This window comes from Phodopus roborovskii, unplaced genomic scaffold, assembly GCF_943737965.1.
Source record: "Phodopus roborovskii unplaced genomic scaffold, PHOROB, whole genome shotgun sequence".
NCBI lineage: Eukaryota > Metazoa > Chordata > Mammalia > Rodentia > Cricetidae > Phodopus > Phodopus roborovskii.
The window spans coordinates 27,290,779-27,306,711 of NW_026126460.1; the positions used below are offsets into that span (position 1 = coordinate 27,290,779).

Consider the following 15,933-nt stretch of genomic DNA (forward strand, 5'->3'; position numbering starts at 1 on the left):
CAAGAGTGCGTATCAAGTTTCCTCTACAAATTGGAATGAATCCTTTAAATAATTTGCCCTTTGTTTGGTCTCTCACTAAGCTTAAAACCTATCCTGACTGCCCTATGACCACAAAGCATGGTGGGAAGATCACATGAAAATACCAATCTCTATGACCCAACCCATCACCCCACCTCTACCCTAACTAGGAGTGAATATGGGGTTCTGTAGCATGACTATTATTAGGAACCATGTTAAACTCTTAATCTCTTTTGTTATTTGGCTTCTAGACTCTATTTTGATATACTGTTCACCCCATGCAATCCATAGATATCACTCATACACCCTCGGATGCTTCAAAAGTTCTTGGTATTGATCTGATGACCACATCTAAAGCTTTCCCAGGGACACTGGCAGACAGAAAGTCCACTCTGTGAAGAGGACTTGTCTTCATTCTTTTGGGTGCTTTCATGGTCATTTCCAATGGAAAGATGATTCTGCTTGAGGGATGTCCTAACTGGCCCTCTTTAACAATTCTCTCTTGGACCAAAATGCCTCCCTTTCCACCAGAGGGCTGAACCTGGTCTCTGACTCTCCTTAGCCATCTTTTGCTAAAGAGAACAGGCAATTGCCAGAAGCCAGAGTCCCTGATCAGACAGGGGCTCCCTTTCCTCTCTCTCTTCTTTTAACCTCATACAGTCTCATGCCAGCAATCAGACTACTGCCTGGAGGCAGCTGACTCTGAGGTAACCTTTGTGATTCTTGGCACCTTTTTCTTAACTTTTGGTTCATTGTTTTCAGTAGCATTCTGTCTCAGTTCCTGAGAACAGCATGAGAGCAGATCTAAGGTATTTCTCTTTCCAGAAACCCCTCTCTTCTCTTAGGGCTGCCCTTGAGTGTCTTATGGCTCCAAGAACAATTGATGTGAGCACCTCCTACTCAGTAGGCTCCACCCCTTCCCCATCACCCTTTCCAGTCCCACCTCTAGACAGTTTAGTTCTCTTGTCACCCTCATCAAGAGTGATTTAGAACTCTGCCAGCTTAGCACAATGACAATTGGGTTCAACAATGGCTCTGTAGAGGTCTCTGAGAAAAATTAAAGGTTCATTCTCCCTGAAATACAGGGCAGTTCCATTTAAATGCATTCAAAGCTAAAACCCTATACACGAACATTAGATAGCAAGTTTGCTCTTTGCACTTTGTGTGTGTGTGTGTGTGTGTGTGCTGTTTTAAATAATCCTAAGAAGAGCTCTAAAGAGGCAGAATACTGAACTTACAGGTAAAAATGATGTCTATCAATTTCACCTTATACCAATATAAAGTTATATCTTTTGCTTAAAAAAAAAAACCAACAATCTGTCACGAGTACTGTGTTTCTAAAACTTTGTGGTTCTGCTCCTTCCCCCACGTACTTGAAATATAGGGAGCACCAGGCACCCCAGGCCTTCCAGGTCTCAGAGGTGATCCCGGATTCCCTGGATTTCCAGGCATAAAAGGTACTATTTTGATATCATTATTCTTCCATACAAATGCAGTAACTGTTACTCAAATCCCATTTGTAAAACTGCACATCATGTCTGATGAGCAGTACAAACAGAACCTCAGGGTGAAGACCTACCAACAGGAAATTGGTGTGAACACTCCACTAGCATCTGAACCCACAGGATTGAGAGCAAAGCTACAACATAATAAAGAAAACGACAGGAAAATTAGGCATAATTGAAAGTGTTACCTTTGGAAGTTTTAGAATGCACTGGGATGGGGGATGGCATACTGCATCGATACTGATGGTACTGTCTTGACGTTTTGGCCTTGTACATTTAATCTCATAATTTGGAAAGCTCAAACTATCAAAATTGACCATGAGTGTGGTTAACGTGAATTTTTATGCACAGTGTTTTAAGGGACTTATTTACAGCGATAGGGACTGAACCGAAAGCTTCATCCATGCTGGGCAAGAGCTCAAAAACTGAAATTCAAGCCATGATATTCTTAATATTAAACGTTCTGTGATATGCCAGGTGTAGTAGAGCATGCTTATAATTCTAGCCCTTGGGAGGCAGTGGCAAGAGGATGACTAAAAGTTCAAGACCAGCCTGTTCTATATTGTTATCCCAGGCCTCAGAGCTATGCAGTGAGACTCTGTCTGGGAATGTAATGCAAATAAGTTTTTTTTTTATTAGCATCATTGTTTAACTGTTCATTCCTCTAGTATGAATTTCATGGTGCAGGACTCTATATCACAGCCTTGTTGGGATACTAAATAACAATTGTATCTCATGTGAGCAAGGCTGGGTTTCCATGCCTGAAAACTGTTAGTCCTTTCAAAGGAGGTCCAGATGGGCTTTAGAACATCTTTTTACAGTTTCTACAGACTCCAGACTTTTAAGGAGCAGTTAGTTGAGGATAAATCATGGTGAGTGATTGGGAGGTGTCTCACTGGACTTGGGTTGGATGAATACAGGCAGGCCTTCCTGGGCACAGGTAATGACAACATCTTCCGATGTCTCAGGATAAAAACATCGACAGTGTGGTAAGCACGTAAAAGTTCCACCAAGGAAAAACATCCTTTAGTGATTTTAAATATTTAGAGGTCAGCAGGGAAGAGAGTCTTACAACCAATGCCTGGGATCGGTTAGATTTCAGAATCAAACCCTTGTTTGGATCTTCTATGAGACTTTGCTTATTCATTTGGAAAAAGTTCCAGGTAGCTTTTCATAGGCACAAGTAAACAGTCATACTTTCTTCTGGTTCTCATAGAAAACAGGTAATTTCTAAAGTAGTTGTCAGTTAATTTTTGGTGCAGTAATTAATTATTTTGTTCTGTTTCTATTTTTTTCCTTTTCTCTGTTTTGCTTTTTTGAGACAGCCTCAAACTTGCAATCCTCCTGCTTCTATCTCCCAAGTGCTGGGATTAAAGCCTGCATCACTAAGCCCAATCTTACTATATTTCACCTATTGATATCATATTTAATATTAAAGTACCTTTTTTTTTAATTTTGGTTTTTCGAGACACAGTTTCTCCGTATTGCCTTTGGAGCCTTTCCTGGAACTCGCTCTCTAGACCAGGCTGGCCTCGAACTCACAGAGATCTGCCTGCCTCTGCCTCTGGCTCCCAAGTGCTGGGATTAAAGGCATGCACCACCAATGCCCGGCAATATTAAAGTACCTTAAGTAATTACATGTAATTTGTGTTGTTGCTTTATCTTAAATAATTATATGTAATCCGTGTTGTCGTTTTGAGACAGGGTTTCTCTATGTAGTAGTGACTGTCCTAGAACTCCCTCTATAGACCAGGCTAGCCTCAAACTCGCAGAGATCCACCCTCTCAGCCTCCTGAGTGCTGGGATTAAAGGCAACATGCCCAGTCCATTTCTATGTACTTTTAATACTCTTTGAAGGAGTATTTCTCCAAATCCAATTTTGATAACCTTTTATCATCTATACAAAAGATTATGAGTAGAAGTGAAGTGTTAACCATTTTGCTACATAAATAAATTTCCATGAGGATTCCTGACGTAATGAACTCTGGGCTAGCCATACAGCTGGAGAAACAGAATAAGAAAGTAGGGAACTGAGACAACCAAATGTAAGAAGCTCAGTAAGTAGTATTAACATGGGTTCGGTAGGGCCTCATAACTTATCCGTTTTTCATTGGTTCCCAGACTCAAAATGTGAACTCTCAGGAACACTTCCCTGTGAATGTTAAAACACAAGGCTTTTTTCTTCGATTCTTTCTTTCTCTCCCTTCTTCTTAGGAGAGAAGGGTAATCCAGGATTTCTTGGATCAATTGGACATCCAGGACCACCAGGGCCAAAAGGACCACCTGGTAAATAGATCTATTTCTCTGTAATTGTGGTCTATAAGGAAAGGGTGGTATTGTGAAGCCACGTTCTCATTGTGTTTATGTCAATAGGTGCACGTGGAAAACCAGGCACACTTAAGATCATCTCCCTTCCGGGAAGCCCAGGCCCACCTGGTCCACCTGGACAACCAGGAATGAAAGGAGATCCTGGGCCACTGGGACCACCTGGAATCCCAGGTGTGAGCTAGCACCCTTGACCCAGATCCTTAGCAAAGGGTGAACCACGAAAAGCTGTAAAGTATTTTGCAAGGAGGCAAGAGAACATCACAGAAAAACTAAACACCGCAAGGTCTTGTATAGGCAATTTAGAACTGGACTCGTTTATCCTTAATGAGAAAAGTGGAAGAAAAAAGCAGAAGGAAAAAAAAAAAAGAACTTACTTAGGCGCTTATAAAAACATCTGGGCATAGTACAAAGAAAAAGCACACCTTAAAATGCCATGTTTTGTTTTTACTAAGATAAAAGTATTATATCCATCGTCTATGGAAACGCCAGCTTTGGAGTTCAGTTTTTAAATGAATGCCTAACTACACCCAAGTTCTGCATATATGGACTAGTCTAACAGTTTGTACAGCCGAGTGTGAAGGGGAAAATGACTCCAAAGTCTTCCCAGAATGCTGATATTTGGAAATCGAACCTAACACCTCACCTAGTCTTAGCATATAGGAATAGACTTATGACTAGGACTCTTGTTCTCTGTTTGCTTGAATCATATGAGAAATGAGAAGGGTATTACTTATTGGTTTGATCACTTCATAGGCATTATGAATTCTAGAATAAAATAAAACAAAGCACCATACACGTTCATATATTCATGGTTTCTTAAGGCCTTCTGTGGAAGTAAGTGAGCAAACATGCCAGTTTGCTCAGGACTAAAGGCCTTCCTTGGATGTCAAACTTGGCTGGCATTACTGCAGAAGTCCTGAGCTTCCTCAGATGGGTGGCAGCCTGACCTTTCATTGTGATGGCATGTAAACCAATGCTGCCTTTTGCCTAGGGCCCTGTGGACCAAGAGGCAAACCAGGCAAGGATGGAAAACCAGGATCTCCAGGACCAGTTGGTGAAAAGGGCAACAAAGGCTCTAAGGGCCAACAAGGTAAACACCCAGCTTGTCTCGCTTGCTGAAGCAGTATTGTTTCAGCGTTCAGAGGAGACTCATTTATACCTGTGAGTGATCAGATGACTGCCAGAAAGAGTATTCTGGGTCTCCTGGTTAGTACTTTTTTTCAGATTAGAACAAAAGCAGGTGCCATATGTTCATTTGGAAGAAGAAAGAGTCACAAATGACTGGAATACACTGTCTATTCTGCCCTTGGCAGATATACTCTTCATTTTCAGTCAAGGTATAAATCTTTGGCTACGAACAAATAGAGCTGATGAGGCACTAGTTAGTATCCTATTTTCAGAAAGGCCAATTGTTCCTTAATTTCCTACGGGTGTTATGTTGGCTAATAATTTCTTATAGAAGGTGTATGACCTGGGCCAGCAGGTGGCTCTTCAGTGACAGGGTCCTAAGTGGGAGGGCCAGAAGATCAGAAGAAGATAGGAAAGTTTGGAATGGGGAAGTCTTGTGCAAGCTGTATCTTATGGCCAGGCAAGCTGGTTAAGAAGTACAGCATCTGATGTAGTGTTTCTAGGGAATAAGGGGATAGTGTGAGTGGAAACTAATCAACCAATGTTGCTCAAGGAGAACGCAGGGGCCTGGAGAGCTTGCAGTAGCCTGGGGAATGATAGCCATAACTCCTCAGGGCAGGATAAGTTGGGTTCTTAGGATTCTAAGCCACAACTCCTCCCACAAGGCACCAGCCCCAGGTCATTACAGCTCTGCCCAGTTTACCCTGGGTTTTAGAAAAAGAACTGTGTTCCTTCCCCATATGTCAGAGTCTCAGGGAAAAACACTTAAGGCCCTGGTCCCAGGCTATTACTGACTCCACCAAGCTTGTGTCTGGTTTAGAGAAGGGAAGGAGTTATGTTCCTACTCTATATGGCAGGATTTCAGGGAAAGTCTTGCTTGGTCTAGCTCTCAACAAGTGCATCATGCTGAGTCAGGGGTTTTGCTGTTGTTGTTTCTTTCTTTCTTTTTAAAATGCTATCTTGGCATGAATAGAACAACTTTGCTTCCTTATTTAGGAAAGCCACCTTTTAACATACTATTTTTGAACACAAGTCAACTATTTATGTGTATATTTTGGGTGAAAAAAGTGCTTCTCAAATATAATGTTCTGCTTGGAATATAAGTTATGTTTCTAAGTCTATCTTCTGCAAAAGTTTCAAAGCATCCCTCTGGAAAATACTGAAATGTTTAACTGCCTAAAATTCCCAGATTTATAATGAGAGCATAACTTCCTCGTATGATTTCCCAACTAGATTAGGCACTTAAATTCAAATATGATACTGTAATATTAACTACAGGGTTAATTTTGATCTAGTGTTGCTGGGAATATACATTAGAGGACATCCACCCATTTGATTTCATTGATAATGTACTTTTGCAAATGGTTCTATTAATTTATACACTCTAATTACCAGAGCTGGATTTTATAATGAGGTAACACCAAGCATAGGATACTACAAATCAGATTGTACTGGTAACTGATGAGTGAGTAGTTAAATGCTATAGAGGCCCCAAAGGAGTGATACAAGGATTCAAGCTCATATCTATAAAGATGTAGCATAGTCATGCATAGTGCACAAGCATGAAATCTTTGTGTGTGGGGAGGGGAAGGGAGTGGCAGTTTCAAGACAGGTTTCTCTATGTGTAGCTCTGGCTGTCCTGAAGCTCACTTTGCAGACCAGGCTGGCCTCAAACTCACAGAGATTCCCCTGCCTCTGCCTCTGAGTGCTGGGATTAAAGACGTGAGCCGCCATGCCTGGCTGTATGAGTATGAAACTTTACCTGCAGTTTTTGCCATTCTCAGCTAATCATTTCACAGTTGCCATGGAGACACTAGAAAACATCTTCTGCTTAAAATCATATTGGTTAGTTTTGCATCACTGTGATAAACATCCACAAAAGAGGCAACTTAAGGGAGGGCAGATTTGTCACCAGTAGGAAAGACACAGCAGTGAAAACATCTTGTGACCACAGAAGAAGCTCTCACCTCTTGCTGGGGCAGCAAGCAGAGAAAAGGAGAATTACAGGCAGGTAAAATCTTTAGGCCCCACCTCCTAAGGATCCATAGCCTTTAAAAAACAGTGCCACAAGCCAAGGAAGGTTGAGCGTTACTATGACCGGGGAATTATCACCCTCAGAGGTTAGGGAAAATAAAGAATGTATCTTCCTCCCATGTATTAAAAAGCCAAGGCCACTGTAGACTTGTGAGACTCCGAGGAGGAGAGGGAGGGACAGGAAGAAGGAAGAAACTCACTGAGTTCCTATTTGGAAAGTGACAGAAGTGAATCAGCCTGCTCCAATTGCAGAGAAAAGCCAAAGTGTAAATACCACTCTGTTTACAACTCTTGCAGATAAGAAAGAACCCTTGTTAAAGTAGGAAGAAGTCTGTCTGCCTTGCTAATGGATCAAAAGCTTTCTTAAAGTTTGTACCTCTGGAAAGAACATTCAAAATTTTACATAATTGCTTTCTGGATTTACCTGAAACTTAGTAATTTTTATTATCTACTTGAGCAACTTTACAAGTTGTAGGTAGTTTATTTGATTCTACATCCCCTCCTATATACACACACACATTTTAAGTCAAGCCATTTGTTCATTCATAAAAGCAAATGTACATGAGGACTACCAAATCAAATGTAAAATGCAATGCCAGGCATCCCAAAAGAATTCAAAGATCAAAAAGTGACCTGATCTCAAAAAACTGAAGACACATTCATGTTTGAGTGACAGGATACATCCTGTGATAGACTGACCTATAGTTAATGTTATTTCTCCATCACATCAGCTATGTTTGTGTCACTGGACAAAATATCTGATATAAATAATGGAGAGGAGGAAAGATTTATTTTGGCACTTGGATTTGGAGGGGTCAGTCTATGGCTGTTTGGCTCTATGCTTGGGTGCAACGTGGTGCAAGAACATTGCTCAATGCACGGAAGACAGAAAGCAGGGAAAGGCATACAGAAGGGTCCAGGGCAAGATGCATTATTCCAAAATAAACCCCCACTTCCTACCTCCCAAGAAAGCCACCATCTATGATCCATGCATTAGGACAGAAGGCTGATGATCTAATCAACTCTAAAAACTCCCTCACAGACACACCCAGGAATGTCTGACTAATCTCCTTAGTGGTTCTTAACCCTTTTGATAATTAAAATAAACAATCCTAACCATTTTATAGCCCATTCTTCCCTAAGATTCCTTTAACTCATTCAAAGTACTACTTTGGAAAACAAGTTTGAGAGCATGGTCATGTTGCGACATGTATAATTTGTTTTCCAAAGGACCACCTGGATTGGATGGATTGCCAGGCTTAAAAGGGAAACCTGGAGACAGAGGAACACCTGCCTCTGGGACAAGAATTCGAGGGTTTGTCTTCACCCGGCACAGTCAAACCACAGCCACTCCTTCATGTCCTGAAGGAACACGACCACTCTACAGTGGGTTTTCTCTTCTTTTTGTACAAGGGAACGAACGTGCACATGGACAAGACCTTGGTAAGGGTCTAGCTTCCAGTCACTTTATGATGCAGATTGTAAAATATTTATAGGGTGGGAGCTTCCTCTGAAGGTCACTGCAAACCATATTAGCATCTTCTGGTGCATTTGAGAGAACAATTGTGGCCCAAGGTTTAATTTTCATCCTGATGTGTGAACTGCTAGATGGAACCTAGCTAAGTTGCTCAATGCTAACAAATTTCTCCTCAACGTTTGTCTTTTGTTAATCCTCTTATTAATCTTTTCTAAAGCTCCCTATATTATGAATACCTGGAAATAGCTGAAGCAAAGTCATTGTCCCTGAACAACATCAGGCCCCAAGTTCTATCCAGGTGGTTAGAGCTGTAGGAAACATTCTTGATAGGGGAGGATTTGTTTACCCATTTGGAGCTTTGACTTTCATCATTGCTAAAGCTTTTCAACACATTTTGCAAATATTCTCTTGTATTGTTTTTCTTTTGTCCAGCTTTGTCACTGGTTATGTGATAATTAACCTGTGTCTAAATAATGATACTCAAAATTAGTTTAATTTACTGGAAGTGATACTCAGCTTCATGTTTTCTTAGGCACCCTGGGCAGTTGCCTCCAGCGATTCACCACAATGCCATTCTTATTCTGTAACATCAATAATGTATGTAATTTTGCATCACGGAATGATTATTCATACTGGCTGTCAACACCAGCTTTGGTGCCAATGGACATGGCTCCAATTACTGGCAGAGCTCTTGAACCCTATATTAGCAGGTAAAAACCCAATCCCTTCATTTTGTAAGAGGGCCCAGTGGATTGCTTAACTTGTAAGGAATGTAAAGGTAGAAAGTGGCTGTCACACATACTGTTGGTTTCACATTACAGATGTACTGTTTGTGAAGGTCCTGCGATGGCCATAGCTGTTCACAGCCAAACTACTGCTATCCCTCCATGTCCCCATGGCTGGGTCTCTCTCTGGAAAGGTTTTTCCTTCGTTATGGTAAGGGGGGAGCCTTAGCACATTTGAAGTAGTGTTTGTTATCTATAGACTCTTGTACTGCTAATATGTGTAATATGTCACAGATGCTTGACAATCCAAATATACACTTAAGTAGCAACTCTGGGGCTGGGGATGAAAGTTTAACGTTTCATTCATCAGCAGTCCATAGAACCGAGTAATCCCAGCATTCGCAAGGTAGAGGCAGGAGGAAAGCCCTGACTCTACTGCTAACGTCAGGGTACAGCCTGTCCATCCATCGTGCCAACAGCTGTTGGCGCATTCTGCATACATCGGTCCCCTTCTAAACTCACAGCTGTCCACTCAATCAGTAAGTAACTACATTGAACACCCATCAAGAGCCCCAGCTGGTCTGGGCAGTAAGGCTGGCAGGTACCACATTCTTCTCATGAAGCTTATATCCCAGTAGTTAAGAGAGACAATAGGCAGGATGAGAAAACAATAGTAGTAACGGGTCTAGGTGCTCACACGTGTTCAAAGATGAGGCATGAGAACTCCCAGCTCTCACTTTCCTTTGGATGACTGTGTGTCTTCCTAGAAGATGCCAAGAGCATTAGCAAATCTAGATAAAACAGGAGAGATAGTTCTGTTTTCCGGGTTTGTTGTTGTTATTGTTTAAATTACTGCTCCTCTTCCACCCCCAAAATGTGGGAGACTTGTATTTGAACTCCAGTGAGTAAAGTTTTTCATTGAGACCCTTTCGTTGTGATAGTTCACAAGTGCAGGCTCTGAGGGCGCTGGCCAAGCACTTGCATCACCTGGCTCCTGCCTGGAGGAATTCCGAGCCAGTCCGTTTATAGAATGCCACGGACGGGGGACATGTAACTACTACTCAAACTCCTATAGTTTCTGGCTGGCTTCATTAAGCCCAGAAAGAATGTTCAGGTAACTATGCAATGTCAGTTTTGACTTGGCTGTAGAGCTGTCCAAAGGCTGCCTGTATCTGCTTTTTAATTTTTTACCTGTGTATGGATGTACTTACATTAACTCACTCCTGCCAATACAATGCTACCTTCATACTACAAGGTTAGAGGTATTTTCAAGTCAACAAGTAGATTCTATTTCTCACCGTGTCAGTAAAGACCAAATGTACACATGATCTTGTCATCACTAAACATATTTAACACATAAATGGATTTATAGTAAATTACTGAATAAAACACTAACTGATCTTAAAGTAATGTATTAGAAAGCTCATAATAATTTAAAAGGGATTCATTTAAAAAATGAATCTGTAGGTTTGCAGGAAAGTTTCTATGAATTCTGATGAAACACAATGAAAATATAAACTATTGATATATGTTTATATATGCAAACATAATTTATCTTTTCAGAAATTCTCTGTTATAAAGAGAGATGTTTCTGTAATAAAACTAAAATAAGCTACAATGTTTATTAACAAAACTCAAAGCAAATTAAGTGTTCCCTTTTATCCACAAATCAATGAGTTCTTTTATTTGTGTTTATTTCAGAAAACCTATTCCATCAACTGTGAAAGCTGGAAATTTAGACAAAATCATAAGCCGCTGTCAGGTGTGCATGAAGAAAAGACCCTGAAGAAAACTGAAGCACTTTTTTTCCTTCTTAAATAACGAAGTCATGGCTTGGTGCCTGCAATTTATCTAGATCTCATTTTCTCTAACAGTGTTGTTTGGTGAAGATTCAGTAGTGCCAAGTTTCACCACACCAGACAGCATGTCATTCCAGTTAATCTGTAATGTGGGTCTTTACATCTCCGTGGTTTAAATTTCCCTGTGGGAAGGCAACAGCTTTCCACAAAATGTCACTGAAATCACATTCCACTCACTAAACAATGCCTGTGTGGGGCTTGTCCCACAAACTAAGTGGAATTTGGTTCAATAGATGTACAATGTGTTCCTTGTCTCCCACTCTTGACCTAAGGAGTTTGGTTTCTTTCCATCTCCTTCCTGAGACCTTAGACTTCAGCTAGAGAAGGAGATGGGTGCATCCAGAACACCAGCACATCACGGCAAGAACTGGATAGTCAGACCTATTGAGGGGGGATAAAGCCCAAGAACACAGGATGAATTAGAGTCATGATGTTTCAGGACTCATTTACACATGCCCAAAGCTAGGACCAAAGGAAACTTCCTGAAGGGGATTGTAACAGGCTTGGATATAAAGTGTGGGTTTGTTTTCTGTTTGGTTGATGATGTCTATTGGCTTGTTCATGGAGCTCACTTTAATGTCAATAGATTCAAAGGGGGTAAAATGTTTACCCTCAGGGGATTAATTTTACTAGGATGCTATACACATACATTGAAACATTTCTCTTCAGTTTTCAATATACTCAAAGCAACAAGGACACCACTTACTAGATGTGCACTTTCTCTCCATTCTGGTAAACACTGACCTTAAAGAGTATCACCAGGGAGGAATAGAGGCACTCGCCCGCTGGTTTATCAGACACCGAACATTTTTCTTTGATCAAAATAGTACATAACATGGTTTTACAATCTGTTTCTTTGTTACTTTTATAATTTTTCTTTTGGAAGACATCACACACACACACACACACACACACACACACACACACACACACACACATTATCTATTCTCACCAATCATCTGCAGAGAAACCTTACTTCAAACCGCTTCTATATGTCTTAAAACTTGCTTTAAGTATATTGATACATTCCCAAGTGTACTTAAATCAGTATAACAAGTATTTTCTTCAGTACTGAACTAGGTCCCATACACCGTGCTGGAAGTGGGAGCAGGGGTAGTGAGAGAGACTTGCTTCTGGTCTAATTTCAGAGAAAGCAACATATTCCTTGTGTAAAGACTCATACAACCTCCCCCAACACACACACAGTCACATAATAGTGTATGCACAAATTTTAAATTTAAAAAATAAGATCTATGCCCAGGAAAAGTTCATGACCTTTAACATCCCTTAACCACCCCAGAAGCTAAGTCTTGAAAAATGCTAAGAAAACAAACATTTTACAAATCAAATAGTTGTAGCACTATTTGATGGCTCTCAGGGGCCAGGCAGTAGGAGGCAAAGCTTACATTTCTTGATCCACTGAGGTGGAAGTGATGGTGCTGATATTTACATTCACGCTGGTGCTGTATCCCCTTTGTATTGGAAAATGTGACCCAAGACCATAGACAAGGGTTGGCATTCTTCACCACTCAATGTGACTGCTGCCGAGACCTTTTTTTTCCACCTGAACTAACATGTGCAACATCTCATTTCAATTATGTATTTCACCTAGCTTTCCTATTCAGAAAACATCCTACTGTCCTAGTTACCATCTAGCAATAAAATGAAAACTCATCTTGACCAGCGGGGTCCCTGAGTAGTAGCAACAGCAGCAGCAGCACCCAGGAACTTGTTATAAATGCCAATTCAAGAATATTCTAAACCTAAAAAAAAGTTAGAAACTGTATCTTGAAACCAGAAATGTGTGTTTGTTTTGATGAGAAGTATTTCATTATATAGCCTAAGCTAGCCCCCAAAATCACCAGAATTTTTCTGTCTCCATCTCCTAGAATTTTGTTTCAAAAAATTTCCCCCATGATTCTGGTGCACTCCGCTCACTAGGCAAACAGCCCTTTCACCTTTTAAAACTCCACAAGTGACTTTCAGGGTAATCTATTTTACTACCAGACTGGTGCTGATGTTAAGTGGCCGCCCTTCATTCGCCCCCTTCATTTGCTCTGGTCCTCTCATCAGTGCTTGACTTCTGGGGAAAGACAGGTAACACTGAACACTTACATCCCAGTGAAGCCATACCAACAGTTATTCAATCACATGTCTAAGGGCGAGCATTAAAACATAGGCCATGCATATTACTTTCCAGGTGTTTATGAGTAAATTACGAAGTTAGAATTTAAGTTCATATGTGGCTGGAGAAATTGTTCAGTGGTTAAGAATGCTGGCTGCTCGTCTGAGGACCAGAGTGCAGTTCCCAACACCCAAGTCAGGAAGCTCACAACTGCCTGAAACTCCAGCTTAAAGGGATCCAACTGGCTTCCAAGGACACCCATGCAAAGGTGGCATTCACTCGCACAGATGCAGGCCACATAAATAAAAATAAATCTTTAAATTTTTTTAACTTGATTAACAAAATGTTTATTTGAAATTTGGTGCTTCAACTTCAGAATTTCACAGTGTGCTAAAATAACCAACTTGTCAATGGATTGTTTTTGCAAGATAAACATTATTAATTTATTTATAAGAATATTAAAACTGTTTAAATTTGAATTGTATTGCTAATTTTACAAAGGTTTTCTATACTTCATATGTAATTTACTACCACTAAACTTAATTTAATATTTTCTCTATAACCAAGTTAAATTTATTTAAGATATATTGATTTTATATTATTATATCCTGACAAAATTATGATGTGTTACAATATACTAATATAACTAAAGTTCTATTGTTTTGTCAAAATAAAATTGAAAGAACAACTATATCACATCTGTTTTTTAATGGAAATAAGTTTATTTTGGTTTATAAAAATATTCTTCGTAACTTTCAAGTTACAAAAAATATTGAAGCTGCTACTGTTTTATATTCAGTCTCACCCAAAATAACTGTCAAATTAACACAGTAAATGATAACTACAGTATGTTGAATCTCAATGCCAAAAAAAAAAAAACCTTGCCATAACTGAAAACTATAACTGGAGAAAAACTGTCTGAATTGAAAAAGGAAACATTTTTGGAAGTAAAACTATACTAGGATTTAAGTCCTATTGGGAAACATAAAATAGCCAGAAGTCATGAAACAAAATGGATCAGATTATTTGGATTTATATACTATGAAGCTGTAGAAAAAGCCAATGACAGATTAAGTTTTAAAAACCAATGGTTACATCAATGAGAGAAGTAAAGAAAGACCTAGCATGAATCTATAACACAGTAAAGAATAGACTTTCCATATGAACAGAGGAAAACATCCTCTATCACACACACACACACACACACACACACACACACACACACACACGTCCCTTTTTTGAAGACTGTACACACTGTGAGGTTAAGAACCCTAACATTTCATGAAACACTGTCTTGTTTAGTAGACTCAGATGATTCCAGAAGATAAATGATAAATCAGGGTTATGGGAGAAGACTCGGGTTTGATAAGTAGATTATGGATCTTCATTTTCTTTTAAAAAAAATAAGTTATTTCAAAAGTTTTTTCTTTGAAAAGAAAGGGCTAAGGACAAAAAAGTCAATCTGCCACATTTAAGAAGTATAAGGGCTAACAGGAACAGTAGGATCCTCACTTCTAAAGTTCTTGATCACATATGTTCTACCTAGCTTAATCCCTACTTTCCCTAAAGGCACTGACTTGGAATGACAGTATAATATTTAATCTATACATAAAAAAGGATTATTTGTCACTGTAAAGTAATAGGACACACCCATAAAAGGGCAATTTGAAATTAAGATGATTTTGAGACAAAGGCACTTAAAAAGCGTGAAATAAAACTTGCATAAGAAAGGTAACTTTCTTGTACCAGAAAGATGTTCTTATAGCTACTGTCATAAAGAAAAACAAAACAAATGAAACAAAAACAAAACAACAAAAAACAACCTAGTTATACCAATGCTCATCTTCCTAATCACTTATTCAGTGTCCTGGCCCAAATCCCTTTGTCATCTCACAGTTTTACAATTTACTACAATGCCCAGCTTCTGATATAAATTTGGGGTACCAAGTGTTTCTTTTGCTCTTCATTTTTCTATACTCTAATATACAAGCAAAATTTACTAAATAAAAGGCATATGCTTCCCTCTTGTGGTAGAATATTGTTTTAAGGTGTGTGACTTTTGTTTATGCTGCATTTGTTTAACTCTGTAATTGATTCTTTGCCTAGCTAAAACACCTGATGCTCTAATAAAGAGCTGAAGCAGGAGCAAGGATAGGCGTGGCTGGCAGGCAAAGAGTATAATAGAAACAGGAGAAAACCGAGGAAGAGCAGCAAGAGAGGAAGATATCAGGGGCCAGCCTCCCAGCAAGAAGGAAAGTAAGATAAACAGAGAAAGATAAAAACCCCGAGGGCAAAGGTAGATCGGTTAATTTAAGATAAGAAAAGCTGGTAAAAAGCCAAGCTAAGGCCGGACATTCTTAAGTAATAATAAGACTCTGTGTTTAAGTGTGTGTGTGTAGGGGGGAGGACTCAAAAGAGCCAAGAGAGTAAAACATTACACAATACTACTATCCTGTTCATCTACTTTATGTCAATTTAACTGGTGTCTCCACTTGACCTTTAGAAGGAAAAAAGGAAATTTCATGTATCCTGCTCCAATATTAGAAAGAATGCAAGAATTCAATTCAGAAAGCTTGCCAAACTATTCTGAAGGATGATAACATTTCTGGGGTAGCATCTGAGGTTTTCCTTGTTTGGGTGTGTTGTTTTGAGGTATACACAGATTCTCGGCCCTCGCACCATGCGAATTTTGATTCAGGCAGTTCTTTAAAACAGGCTACTGGTTCACCTTGCA

General features: G+C 39.7%; 1 protein-coding gene across 1 annotated transcript in view; it reads left to right on the forward strand.

The window, feature by feature from the left end:
* Positions 1 to 13,890, forward strand: part of Col4a3 (collagen type IV alpha 3 chain) — a 117,975-nt gene extending 104,085 nt beyond the window's left edge. Inside the window, exons 44-52 of the mRNA XM_051190571.1 lie at positions 1,403 to 1,475; positions 3,738 to 3,809; positions 3,897 to 4,022; positions 4,843 to 4,941; positions 8,244 to 8,456; positions 9,023 to 9,200; positions 9,312 to 9,426; positions 10,157 to 10,329; positions 10,917 to 13,890. Coding sequence (XP_051046528.1) covers positions 1,403 to 1,475; positions 3,738 to 3,809; positions 3,897 to 4,022; positions 4,843 to 4,941; positions 8,244 to 8,456; positions 9,023 to 9,200; positions 9,312 to 9,426; positions 10,157 to 10,329; positions 10,917 to 11,001 — 1,134 coding nt within the window. The 3' untranslated portion in view covers positions 11,002 to 13,890. The remainder of the gene's footprint in view (positions 1 to 1,402; positions 1,476 to 3,737; positions 3,810 to 3,896; positions 4,023 to 4,842; positions 4,942 to 8,243; positions 8,457 to 9,022; positions 9,201 to 9,311; positions 9,427 to 10,156; positions 10,330 to 10,916) is intronic.
* The last annotated feature ends 2,043 nt before the right edge of the window (positions 13,891 to 15,933 follow it).